Here is a 13,643-nt window from a genome sequence, read left to right on the forward strand (position 1 = left end):
ACAGCAAACGAGTTTCATTCGACGCGATTAAAATTTCAGTCGCGCATGTTCCGTGAAAAACAATTATTTATCGTTGCGTTTCATTCGTCGTGTTACTATTATATTTTTGCCGCATCGAATAAAATACGTCATATTTCTTTATTGAGGTAGAAAAAAGATTGAAAAGGTAAAAAACGGATTTTATTATATATTATAAGACTATTTAGATTGTCTTTTAACAAGAGAAACAATCTTTTTAATAAGATAAAAAGAAGTCGATAAAACTCATCGGCAAGCAATACTATCGTGAATATTAAAAGTAAAGATATCGGAACTAAATGATTATTGCGTTCCTATTTTATTTAGATCTTAGTATGAAAATTAAGATTGCTTTTTATTCTAATTTTAACAATTATTCTAATAATTTAAATATTTAATTTTTCTGCATTAAATAATTAATTAATATATTTAATACTTAATGAAGAAAGAGAGATTTTGAATGAAGGACAACCGAGCCACATACTGTGGTTCAACGTTCGACTTTCGGCTTCATGAAATAAGAAAACGCAAACAAAAAATAGAATTTTCTCCGCTCTAAGGCCCGCGCGGAACTGATCACGTGACCATGGGTCTCGCACTCGCGATATCTCGCACGAGAATCAGTCTCGCGCGAGACGCGCTACACGACAGACGTGAGGGATGTACTAATCTAATTTAAAGGCTAGAAAGAGACAGATGTTTTCGTCGGACCGCTTATCATTCTTGGCCGTCAGTTGGCGACATTACTGCGCAGAATCTTGGGGTCGGTGGTAGGGATTAGTTTCTCGCGAGACGTGCAGCGTGATGGACGTATAAGACGCTCGTGTCTAACGGAAAGGATAGAAAGAGAGATATCAGGTCTCGTTAGGCGAGGTGCTTGGCCACGAAGTTAGGTTTCGCCGCTAGATGGTGACACCATGCAGATTCTTGCGGTCAGCGGTCTAGCCGCTAGACTCTAGCGGTCGGTGGCGATTAGTCTTGCGCGCGACATGTGGCGTGATGGATGTGTGGAGATGCGCGAGTTTAATGGAAGCGCAGATATTTTAATCGAAACGATCTTGTAGAAAATTCTATTTTTTTTATTCGCGTTTTCTGTTAAAGATGTAAATATTAAATTTTTATGCATTACAAAATTAATTTATTTTTACATGTATTGCAATTTTTAAAATTTCATTATGAAAGAATAATATAACTTCGCTTCGTGTGCATAATTCAATTAGATTAAACGAAATGATATATACATATATCTAAATAATTTATTTAAATCCTAATGCCCGTACCTGTATATCGACACTTGAAGTTGATCCTCTTCGGTGGCGAGGTCCGTCATTCTAATCCCTCGCAGACTCACAGCCAGAGAGACCCTTTGCAGCTTTTTTCCGCTTGCTTTCGCCTGCAACAAACGAAATAGGCGGGATAAAGTGCAATCATGCGTAAAAGCTTTTGCCCATTGCCAGATAAAATTTAATTTCCTAAAAGTATCTTTGTCCTCTATTTATCCTTTCATGATTAAATTCTTTGTAACATAAACTGATATAATACAAAAGCAAAAAAGTTTTACAGAAAGTAAAATATTATAATTAAACGTTCTGAAATAATCTTTAATTTACAACTTCCTCGATCAAAATGTATATTTTTCATGACATACATTTTTATATTTAAAAAAAATATACAAAATATAATAATTAAAATATAATTATATAATATGCGCGATATAAAATATTAGTAATCTATTTATTATATAATAATGTATTATATAATATGTATTATATACTATGTTTTATATAATAACTTTTGCATCATTATCAAAACGTATGTGTAGAGGAAGAGAAAAAGTTTTAATTATTGTTTCATTAAAAAACGATCATTTTTTAATTTTCTAACATCTTCGATTAAGGAAATAAAATTGTTTGCCCTCTTTTGGCCATATAAATTCTACAAAAATATTTACTAAGCATCTCATCAAAGAATCGTTTGGCCGATTGATCATTGAACATCAGATTTTTTCCATCGCTTCGGTAATACTTTCGTCGTTTACTCGAGCAGAGGGTAATATTTATTGAAACTACCATTAGAATAGCTTGGGGAATTTCTCTAAGGGTAAATTTGTAACGTAAGCCTGAATAAATAAAGCAGCGGCTCAGATTACCTTTTTCGGAAATCAAGTATTTCGTCGCTAAACCGTAGGCTCTCGCATCGCTCTATGGCGATGCAATTACGGGGTTTCACGCGGATTAAGCGGTCCATTTAACCAGCGCATAGAGATTCCGCCGTCTTAATCGTGATCACGCGAAATTCCGGGACGTTCCTTAATCCTGCAACTCTCGAGCGGATTCTGGCATCGAGCTTTTCTGTCGCGGATACATGATGGGAGAGAGATACACGTTCATTTAATCCCTACTTAGCAATCTGATTAATTGAATTGCATGACGATACAATTCGCGACAGTATAAAGAATAAATAAGAATTGAAAATTTAATTTAAATATATGGAAGCTTTCGCTTTTTAGATTCCAATTTCGCAGATAAAAAATATAGCTAAGAAATATATTACGAATAAATAGATTTTTTAATAGGTAGAGTGAACGTAATAGCAGCCAAATTGACCCAAATTAGTATAATTACTTGAATACAGAAGATATTTAAAAATATCAATTTTTCCTATAATATAAATTTATTTCAATATGATCGTTAAACAAATGATGAAATACAAGAAGCTAATTACACGGTAAATCTAAATTTTGTATTGAATTTCATGTTTATGGTTTAATAATGATATTAACAATATTATTATCTGTAAAATTATTTTACAGGTCAGTCGAGATTTTAATTAATTTCTTTGCTCTCTTTTATTAAAATAACAACAATTATTAGAATTGAACGAGGATTGTAATTCGTGTCGAGCCTGAGTAAAATCTATAGAAATACAATCGCACACAAAGTTCCACAACGAATTAACGCATCCTTTCGTGTAAAAAGAGGAATCTAGTAGCGATAACGAGGCCCCTCTCTCTCTCTTCATTTACTTTATAATTACCACGTTTAATTCCCAGTAACGAGCGAGTACTACTTATTCAGCCATGCTTTCGACAGCTATTTGTTGCGAGAAACAGAATATAATATTCCCCGCTTTTCCGATAGATTAAATATCTTAATGCCCATTATTTTCTTGTTTAAACATAAGAGAATTAATATTAAAATTAATATTTTCACCGAACATTTTCCTTTTTTATTTGATCGCAACACGATATTCTATACCTCTTTGACTGACACGGAACAACTTGTACGTGTATTAGCACCGTCTCATGTCTATTAATTCAAATTACATCTAAAAGGTCACGCGGTAATTTAGCGCGTCTTGTATCAGCGAGCTTCTTGCTCGCAAACACTAAATACCATTATCAGCGAGAACTTGCGGGCAAGAGTTGCATGATGGAAACTACGTAGAGTTACCTTTATGGTCTCGACAGGGTAAGACGATGCTATTAGACGTGCGAACAACATTATCTCCTACTTCGCGACCGAGAGACACCTTAATTAGATACTCAGAGCGAATTATCTCGAAATAATGAAGACAAAAATATTTCTAGACTTAACTGGAACGTCGATGAAAATTGGAACGTAACATCTCGAAAGTGTCTAAAAGTTATAAACGCAGTATGTCATATATCTAAGAAAGTTGCGAAAATATATATTTCACAGCTAATTATATATTATATATGAATCTCTCTGACAAAGAAAAGTTCGTTTCCCAATAAAAAACTAAAATAGTTGAAATTTATTATTCCTACAGTTGACAAAGGATGAGAATTGGAAGAATGGGGAACGAACTCTCTCTCCAACCTGGGAAATGGCTGCGACGCTACGAGAAGGAATTAACAATATAATAGACGCAATTACGTAAGTACAAAAGAGACGACGAGAGAGAGAGAGAGAGAGAGAGAGAAGCTAGATCAATCGGTGGAGGAGAGACGAGTCTGGCGGGCATTTTAGAGGAGCGCAAAGACGAGCCGCAGTGCAGGCTTTGATCGGGAAGTTTCCTGACGCGAAATACGATTGCGCGCGTCGAGAAACTTTCGAATCGATCCAAATCGAGATGCTTGCCGGTTACAAAAAACCCGCGGCAACGGAGGGTTCTTGTTCGACATTGTAGACGCGATGCAACAAAACCCGTTTGAATCAAAGCAGCTTAGTGCAACACGAACAGTCAAACCGGGCAACGTGCTGTGGAGTACGTTTTTCGTTATTTCCACTTGCAGTTTCGCGTTTACATAGTTAGATCGCGTTTTTCGAATTCTTACAATGTAATTTCTATGATTGCATTTGTCAATGAATATTATATGCAATGGGATATTTTATATATAGATTGTGAATATTTATTTTTAAATGATAAATATATATTATAGAGGGAAAGAGAGAGAAATTTTCTGAGCATAAATAATTTTTAAAAGTATTATAAATATGTCGTCGAACGTTATAAATAAATAATATTTATATTTCTATTACATTATAATTTTTAACTATTTACATAGTTAGATCGCGTTTTTCGAATTCTTACAATGTAATTTCTATGATTGCATTTGTCAATAAATATTATATGCAATGAGATATTTTATATAGATTGTGAATATTTATTTTTAAATGATAAATAAATATATATTATAGAGAGAAAGAGAGAGAAATTTTCTGAGCATAAATAATTTTTAAAAGTATTATAAATATATCGTCGAACGTTATAAATAAATAATATTTATATTTCTATTATATTATAATAAATTACAAATTTATTGTTAGTATTGTTATAGATATATTAATCATTGAAATGTACAAAACTCGCTGGCATGCGTGGTTTCATGTATTGACTGAATCCTCCCCGTTAATAACTATCTCGGAAATTGCCGAAATACATACATACATACATATACTACTGCTTTCTGCGATGTTGTCCATGTAATCTCGCGGTATGAGTCGTAATCGCTTCGAAATTGGAATTATATGAGACGCGCAAAGTTTCGTTATTAATTAATTATGTTCCTCGAATCGTTGCTAAATCGCATAAATTCATTTCCTCCCTGATTACGTTATTCAACAAGAATTTCGCTAAATCCGCTAAATTAAATCGAACCTAGTAGAACTTTATAATCTCTAAATTCAATTTCTTCTTCAAATGTGATTCACGATGAAATATTTTTTGTCGGAATCATTTTATTTTTTAAATCAAGTTTTATTTTTAATAAAGTGTCAAAAATATTCGGCGCTATTTTCACGTACGAGAAAAGTAAAACTCGTTTCATCGAGAACAATATAAGCGATATTCGCGATATTTCACGTACAAAGTCAATTATAATTAACGAATGAGCGGAAGTTGAATCAAACGTTTCTAATTAATGTAATTTTTGTATTCGCTTTTCGTCATATTTTTTTGCTCTGTGCTTTCAATTTCCGAACTCCGCGCATCAATAGTTGCGATTGGAAAACGTATTTATGATTCGACGAAATCTTTATCAATAACAGGTTGTTGAACATAAAAGCACGGAAAGTAAAAAAAAAAAATAGAAAAAATTAGGCGAATTCCTTGTCAGCTGTGACAGAGACAAAGCGACGAATGAACGTGGCGCAAAGTAATCACGATTCATTTTCATTAGCTTTATTAACGGACTCGTGGCTACGCGTAGAATTAGTACCTTGCAATTTCAATTAAATTCTCTTCACGGCGGCCGCGTCGGAAAATGGTTTAAAGTAAATTACGCGGCGCGATACAATTTCGACGATAAATAATACAGTGGCAATCTCCGGCGTGGATGGCAAACCTACTTTCTCTCTCTCTCTCGCATTCTCTGTTTCTCTCTTTTACCCCCTTAACAAAGGTCAAACTTGTAAGGTTTAATAATTTAAAATTCTGCGCAAAATATATTACACCTGTTCGTGGTAATGTAAATATGCCTTATAAATTGTGTTTCAAAAAGACGATCAAAGAAATATAAATACCTCTATTTTTAATTATGATTTTGCACGTTTGTACATAGAAGAAAGTGCAATTTTACATAAAGAAATGTAGTGCAAACTCTTATTACATTTTTTCTGGTATTAGCTTCCAAAGTAAGAGTGTAAAAACTTTCTCAAAATAATATGTAAATTTTAAATTGCATAATATATATAGAATGTAAATCAAATATATGACAAAATTCACAAATATTGGACACAATACAATCCTTTATTTCCTAATGTTGAATTATTTTTGGGATATGATTTAGTACAAAGAAATGATAAAAATACAATTTTGTAAAAAAATAATTTAAAAACGCAATTCGAGATTACAAAAAAAAATGATGTAGGCTAGAAATGCTGTTTCAGAATACGTCGCTAAATTAGATTAAATTGTGATGAGATTTCAAATACGCACCATGGTGATGACGGTCTTGATGGCTTCCGCCGTGGCCTCTTCACTCGAGGGTGTCTCGACGAGGGTGCTGCCCAAATATTTGAGGGTGAACCTAGCCTCGGACGTGTCCTCGGATTCCTCCCCGTGGGTTGTCCCAGCCGAACCACCCTCTACGCACTCGCGGCTGTTCGCCAACGCCCATTCCTCGCATAATTCTGGAAATCAACATCGAGCAAAATATTGAGGTACAATCCATCCACGAGTGTCGTACATAATTTGTTGTATAAGTTGCAGTGAAAAAAATCCACCCAATTTAAAACCAAACTTTTTGCGAAACATTTTACTGTGCGAATTTTTTAAGGAAAAAATATATTGTGATTCTGAAAGACGATTCGGAAATCGTCGATTTTACATCGATCGTTAAGCCTGCGTTGAATTTACGATCACAGGGATAACGCGAAGATTTTTTTTTTTTTTGCAGCTTAATAGAAAATAAAGAAATTTGTGGGCAAAAATTTGGAAACTGCTGCTCTCGTCACGGACACACGAATCCGGCAGAGATAAATGTTACGGTGGATGGAAAGGGGGATGACCGATGTAACATTAGTCCAGGTTCGTGCAACCACATAAGCCAACCTCGTTGTCTGTCCACTTCGTGACAGGAATAGCCGCACGTGTGTTACAATAATGGATGCTCCGGGTGTATACATCGTTCTCCAGTCCAAAACTTGTCGAATAGTTGCAATTCCGCGTCGAGAGAAATTGCGATGCAAAAATGTTGAACTGACATTTTATAAAATTTAACTCGATAATCAAGTAAAAATGTTTTAAAATGTACAGGGAATTTTCATATACATATATACAGAAAATTATTTGATTTCGGAGCAAAGTTGATAGGAATCGAATTTATCACTCTCGATAAAAAGTTATAATTATCAAAAATGAAACAAAGTACAATTCCCATATCGACAAAACTTATAAGAATTATAAAATAAGAAACAAAGTACAACTTGTTCTATTGCGCGATAAAAGAAAAAAGTTTAAAGTTTTACAGGAAATTACATTTATTTTGAAGAAAGTTAAAATTAATTATCTCATGCTTGAAGGAAAGAATTGCAATTATTATAAGATAAAAATTACGCATATTTCTATTAGTACGATATTTTTTATCGCGAGTTTACATACATTAATGACACATGGATTTTTTAGTTTAATACAATTATAATTAATTGTTTAGAACATAAGCAAGTGGAAGCACGCGAGAGGAAATTCGCGAAATTATTTTGCCCCCGCGATTTGTCTTCGTCACAAGTTTACAAAACAGTATAGTTGCTCGTGCTATTGTCGCTTGCGGGAAAGTCTGAAGTTTCGCGAGTGTCCATACGACATTATTGTCGAGTGTTCACCTGCAGAACAATTTCGCAAAAGTGGCGAAAACTCGTTACCAGTTTCGCGATGTGCCGGAGCGCATCGTGACGTCTCGCGATCGAGAAAAGAAAATCGAGTCTCTCTCGCACGGTCCCGCAAGCATCATCCCTACGGATATATTCCTTTAGGAGAGTTAGGGGGTTCGCGCTACAATGTGTCAAAAGTTTTCGTGCCATCTCACGGCGACGATATATGCGTTCGGCTTTCTCATTCTGCCACGCAGCTCTTCGCAAATCGACCGAAAAAATGAAAATTGAAGTACAAATCGTGTAATCCGATAGAGGCCATCAATCGTGAGTCGCGTGTATCTGAAGTCTTTCTTTCAACTATAAATTTCTCCATTAAATTTGGAGCAAAAAATATTTATGTAAAAATTTATTTAATTTTAAATATCCTAATATTCAAAATTTAAGTTGTACTAGAGGAAAATGAAATTTAAAATAAAATCGAAAACTAAGTTTTATCTTTATGAAAAATCATATTATTTTTAGAATATTAAAGATTCTAAAAATTGAAATTTGCATAATAAAATAAAGCAAGCTTTTTTAATTTGACTTGAATGGATTATTTTTGAAACACATACAATATATATAAGAAGCATTCCCGATTCATCATCGATGTATAAAAGCAGACAATGGACGATTTCCGCAAATCGAGGAAGGACACACGAAGGACATGAAAGCGCAGGAAATGTGCCTGGCCCATTTGTATCAATTTGTCAATGCGCACTTCCTGTATTTTTTTTTTTTTTTCGTATTGCTGTACTATCAATCTTTAACGACCTTCTAACGTCTGGAGAGATTCTCGCTCGATTTCGCGATAAAAGCAGCTGCTCCGAGCAATTTCTTCGATAAACGTCGTACCGCGAAATGCATTTTGACGTGCCGATATCGTGATTGTGAGATGCATCATATCACATGCGCGTATAGATGACAAGATATCTTACATTGAAATTTATGATAGAGTCTTCCAATAAATTTCTCGCCTTGGAAACATTAATTTTAAAAATATTTCAAATTTTTCAAAAAAGTCTCATTAAAAAAGATACTTTTCAGATCTCTTATTATTATTCGATGTTCATCCAATTTCCATAAGAGATTTATGCGTGTAATTTTATATATATATAATATATATATATATATATTTATCATATATGTATATAAAATTTACTAAAATTTGTAACACATTAATAACAAATGCAAAGCTATTAAAATTGTCTCTCTAAAAAAACTATATTAAAATATATCATTTCATAATTTTTTAATGCAGAATAAATGTCAATATGCCATAGATATTTTTATATGATAATTTATACGATGTTCACGGAAAACCGTTTCAATGTTAACACGGTGAATTTCAGAGCCCGCGCCGCGGTGTGATAAATTTAACCGTGACGCGAATATATATTCCACGGATGTTTCCTTCGACGGAATAAGAAGAATTGACTACGGGGAGCCGATCGTCGCAAGGACGAGTATTTTAATATTTCAACGGCCGCGTTGACAGGGTACTACGTGAAAGCCATTCTGCGCGTGACGCCGCTGACGGAAACGCAGCACCATCCGGCGAAAATTTATGCCTAACCACCGCCTCCATCCGGCGCGGCATAGAAAACAGATATGTAGGTATAGGTGTGTATCCGTGAAGTTCTATTAAGTAAGAGGCAACCGAGGGAGAACGATGAGAAGCGACGAGAAATTTCAGGTATTTTATTTCATCGTCTGCAAAACTAATTGTACGAGTTATCGATTTTCCATTTCAAAATTTGTGGCAAATAAAATTTTTAACTCATTTCTTCCTGAAATTCTCCTTTAACGCTTTCCCTTGCACATAAGAGCTCCTACAGAAATTTATGAACTGTAATAAGGACGATGTTACGCCGATAACATAAATTTCACGAGCACTTCGCCGTAAGAGTGTCTCGTCGTTCCAAGTGTTTTCACGCGAAGAATCTTCAGAGACACGCAGAAATGGAAAGATCTCGCGGTTCGTTCTATTCTCCGGTCCGAAGATTTCTCTGTCATAGCTCGCGGCAGCGAATCGTTTCTCTCTATCTTTTTTTATCTGTCTCTGTCTCTACCCTTCTCTATCTCTCCCTTGGGCAAAAGCAATTTGTGGGATGCTTTTCCCGCCTCGGACGCGGACTACACGAAATTGGGCCAATTACCTCAAGTTTTTCAGCAATTACTAAAACGACCGCGGAAGCTGGGGAGAGAAATTAACCATCCGCGAAATTGAGAGAAAGGAAGAGGAAAAAGGAAAAAATACGCGTGTTTGGAGGAGTCTAATTTTGATACCCGACAGATTTATTCGCGTTCGCGCGACCTTAATCAGCTACACTCGATGCGTTTGCGTGGATACAGATATATATATATATATATATATATATATATATATATATATATCCTTTAAATGGTTCAAACGAAGACGCGAAAAGTCGATTTAAACCATGGATTGACCGCGAATAAAATCTTCGCCTTTCAGCGCGCGATCGTTTTATTCGCCAGTCAGTTTTATTTCTGCACCCTCACTTGGCTTCCGGTCTGATTCGCGTGGGGTTAACCGCGGGAGAAACTTTGTTCCTCGAGCTTGTTGCGCGCCAACGAGATTTTTCCTCTCTCGCGTTCAATACATACCAGTGAAGAACGATAGGAATGGTATTGATGCACCCTCTCTCTTTCTCTCTAACTTCCCGTGTGAGTTTTCTTGCATTGAATCCGCTCGTGAATGCAATCTTATCGATTCAACGAGGAACATCCCCGCAATTTTCTACGTGCATCTATACACGATGTACGTAGATTTGTTTCTTTGAAAAGAGATGGGATTAGATTGCGAATGGAAAGCGATTTATAATAGCGAGACATCCTACAACGACCAGAGATATATATTTTACGTGCGACGTAAATCCTGTAAAACCTCTCCTTTAAACGTTCATGCTTTTAGATCATGTTTAACTAGCTAAAGAATTATTAAGTTGGCAAGCACGTGGAAAAACAATCTTCTTTTTCAAATATATATATATATATATATAGTAATAATATATGATATAATATTAATTTTTCGGAACTGTATCTCTTGGTTTGAGATTACTAACAAGTTGTAAGTTCCATATATAAATTAATCTCGAACTTACATATGGAGAAAACTTAATTTTTCGCGCTTGGGCTCTATTGGCCGATTTAAAAAATATCATATATTATTATTATTTAATATTGAGAGCCGACCAAATATTTCTATATATATATATATAGGTTGAAAAATATTTGTATACGTTTGTGTCTCCAAAACTTCATTAAGAGCCGACACTTGCGCTAAGATATTTAAGTACGAGAATTGTATTTCCAACTCTGCGCACTTGAGATTATCCGAATTAAATGGCTTCCGTCATCGTTAAAGACTCATTAAAAGGAGATATACCGGTGATGTTGCTGCGCAGTAATCAATGGATGCCGCGAAGGCAGAAAAACGAGAAGGAAAGCTATAATGCGACAGTTCCAACGAGCGATTCTCCCGTATTTCGCGACGGCGATTCACCGTAGGATTTCCATTGAATAGGTACGGCTTTCTCTATCCGCAGAAATACGCGCGCGTATATATATATATATATATATATATCCGCATATCGGTTACGCGCTTTCATTCGCCTCTCCGGTCCACGACACGTGACTGTTCTGCCGGATATTTCTTTTCTCCCTGTAACACGCACACCGAATATTTCTCTATGCAAAATCGCAACTGAATTCAGTCGCTACTACTACGCCACCGTAAAACTCGACGATATGAAATTATTGAGCGAACCGTTCCTTTCTCCCGCGTCTCTCTTTCAGTCTGCGAAATCGCGGATGCAAAAATGTGAAAAAGCGCGTAACGTTCGTCTCTTGCGAATTTCAAACGTCGCGATTGGCTCCGTATAAGTCTCAATATCTTTAAGTAAGAGTATATATCATCAATTGATTTTAATTACGTCTCTCAGTTGAAAATGTATATAAATAATATTTATTCGATCGATTTCAGATAAATATTCGTTTCACAAAATTTGTATACGCCATGTAAATATATGTAAAGTTAACATATGTAAAATCGACAGTTTAAAAAAACGCGATAAAACGTTATAAATTATATAAAATTATCTAATATTTTATTTCTCTATTTAATTAATTTTTATATAAAAATTCAATATTTAAAAGGAATATTTAAAAGAATAAATTATTTCAATTTTTAATAAAAAGTATTATTTGATCCCTCGAATATATCGCATATACAATTCATATCTTTTCCCATATTTTATCTATAGAAAGCTAATATATTCTGTATCGAATCTTTTTTAATAATACATTTATTGAAATTTCAAACTCCAATAGAATATTAGTTTTCAAAAAATTCATCTCGGTAAATATAAAAAAAAAAAAAAACATTGGTAGAAACATTCCATTCGTGGCATTTTATAAATGCGGTCGAATGTGTTTAAAGCCGCCTGGTAGGAGATATCGAACTGCATAGTGATCGCATGCAAACGCTCTAGCACAAACAATGCAGCCGTGCGGTACAATCGGTGAAATTAAATCGGCGAAAATTGGCCTCCAATCTGCGCATACACGCATCAAATTTCCCATTCCTTTAATAGGATCGTTTACAGCGAGAAATAGTGAAAAACAAGAAGGAAGAATCTCGTTGAATTTTTTTTATCTAGGAAGAAAACAGCATCTCCGTGCGAAGTCGCACTTTCTCCTGCGTTTTCCTTTTCTGGCACCAGATCTGCACGATTGTTATATAGTCATTATTATTGATATATATATATATATATATATATATATATATATATATAATAAATATATATTTAATATATTTATTCAAGTGCAATATAGATATATATATATGTATAATATATATATACACACATTCTTCGCGATTTTCTCTGCAAGCGCGCAGAAAAATTATTATTCGAGAGATAATATTTTTTTCATACGGACAATGATTGGATCGCGATTTTATTTCATAGAATACAATAACTATCACCGAGAGAGCAGTTTAAATTTTCAAGGCAACGCGATTTACGAACCTTGTACAATTTATATGAAACTCAACTGTCTGTTGCAGGAGAGAGGAAGAGAGAGATCTTTACTTTTATATAGATAAAATATACAGAGCTCGAGGTACAATATGTGTTGCGAAGAAATTTTTATTTGACAAACAAAGAAAAACGGAGCTAAAGAAAATTGGACAACTTATTCAAAAATATTGCCATTTCCGTATTCTGCGATTGAGTTCTATTTTAATCCAATTTATTCTATTCAAAATCAAATTTCTATCATAGTTTGAATTCTATATCTATCAAAGAATAACACACCTCTATAATGCGATTTACATTCTAAAAAGAGAATCAAAAAATGTTTATCTAATTGCAACAGAGACATTGAGAAGCTTTTAGTAAATCTTTTGGAACCAGCATCTTTTTTTCGGAAAATAGGAGAATTCTCGTGGAAGTTTCTCACTGTTCCTATTTACGCTCGCAATGTTTCGTTCTAATCGAAACTCTAAACGAGAGGGAGTCCTCAGAATCGACATAAAGCGCCTCGAAGTTACGAGCCGCGTCGCTTCAGGTGTCGGCGAGGAGGCGAATCGCCGCCGACTAAAGAACGGAGCTCAATAAACTCGAGATCTTTATTTCCGGCGATACGGGGGATGAACCCTCGTGAGATACGTCTAACTGCGGCGCACAGGAGTAAAACCACACTTTACTCGAACGAGGTGATGGCGGTGTAGATGTCACGTTTTATTTATCTCCACTAGCGAGTGACTCGCGCGATATGTGTTGC

At 34.8% G+C, this 13,643-nt stretch overlaps 1 protein-coding gene and 1 long non-coding RNA gene across 4 annotated transcripts in view; one reads left to right on the forward strand and one right to left on the reverse strand.

Annotated features, from left to right (window-relative positions):
* Window positions 1–13,643, reverse strand: part of LOC114929959 (uncharacterized) — a 68,352-nt gene that overhangs the window by 7,890 nt on the left and 46,819 nt on the right. For both annotated transcript variants that reach the window (XM_029301705.2, XM_029301697.2), the window contains exons 2-3: window positions 6,421–6,614; window positions 1,299–1,411 (exon numbers count right to left, since the gene is read on the reverse strand). In XM_029301705.2, the coding sequence (XP_029157538.1) occupies window positions 1,299–1,411; window positions 6,421–6,614 (307 nt within the window). The remainder of the gene's footprint in view (window positions 1–1,298; window positions 1,412–6,420; window positions 6,615–13,643) is intronic.
* LOC114929979 (uncharacterized) lies at window positions 662–8,268 on the forward strand. 2 transcript variants are annotated; one of them, XR_003819358.2, is made up of 4 exons: window positions 662–1,121; window positions 3,811–3,917; window positions 6,353–6,644; window positions 6,881–8,268. It is a non-coding gene; the product is annotated as an uncharacterized LOC114929979 (long non-coding RNA). The 2 variants fall into 2 exon arrangements; XR_003819357.2 differs by having other exon boundaries at window positions 6,372–6,644.

Source organism: Nylanderia fulva, unplaced genomic scaffold, assembly GCF_048542155.1.
Source record: "Nylanderia fulva isolate GAGA-0341 unplaced genomic scaffold, ASM4854215v1 Scaffold38, whole genome shotgun sequence".
Lineage (NCBI taxonomy): Eukaryota > Metazoa > Arthropoda > Insecta > Hymenoptera > Formicidae > Nylanderia > Nylanderia fulva.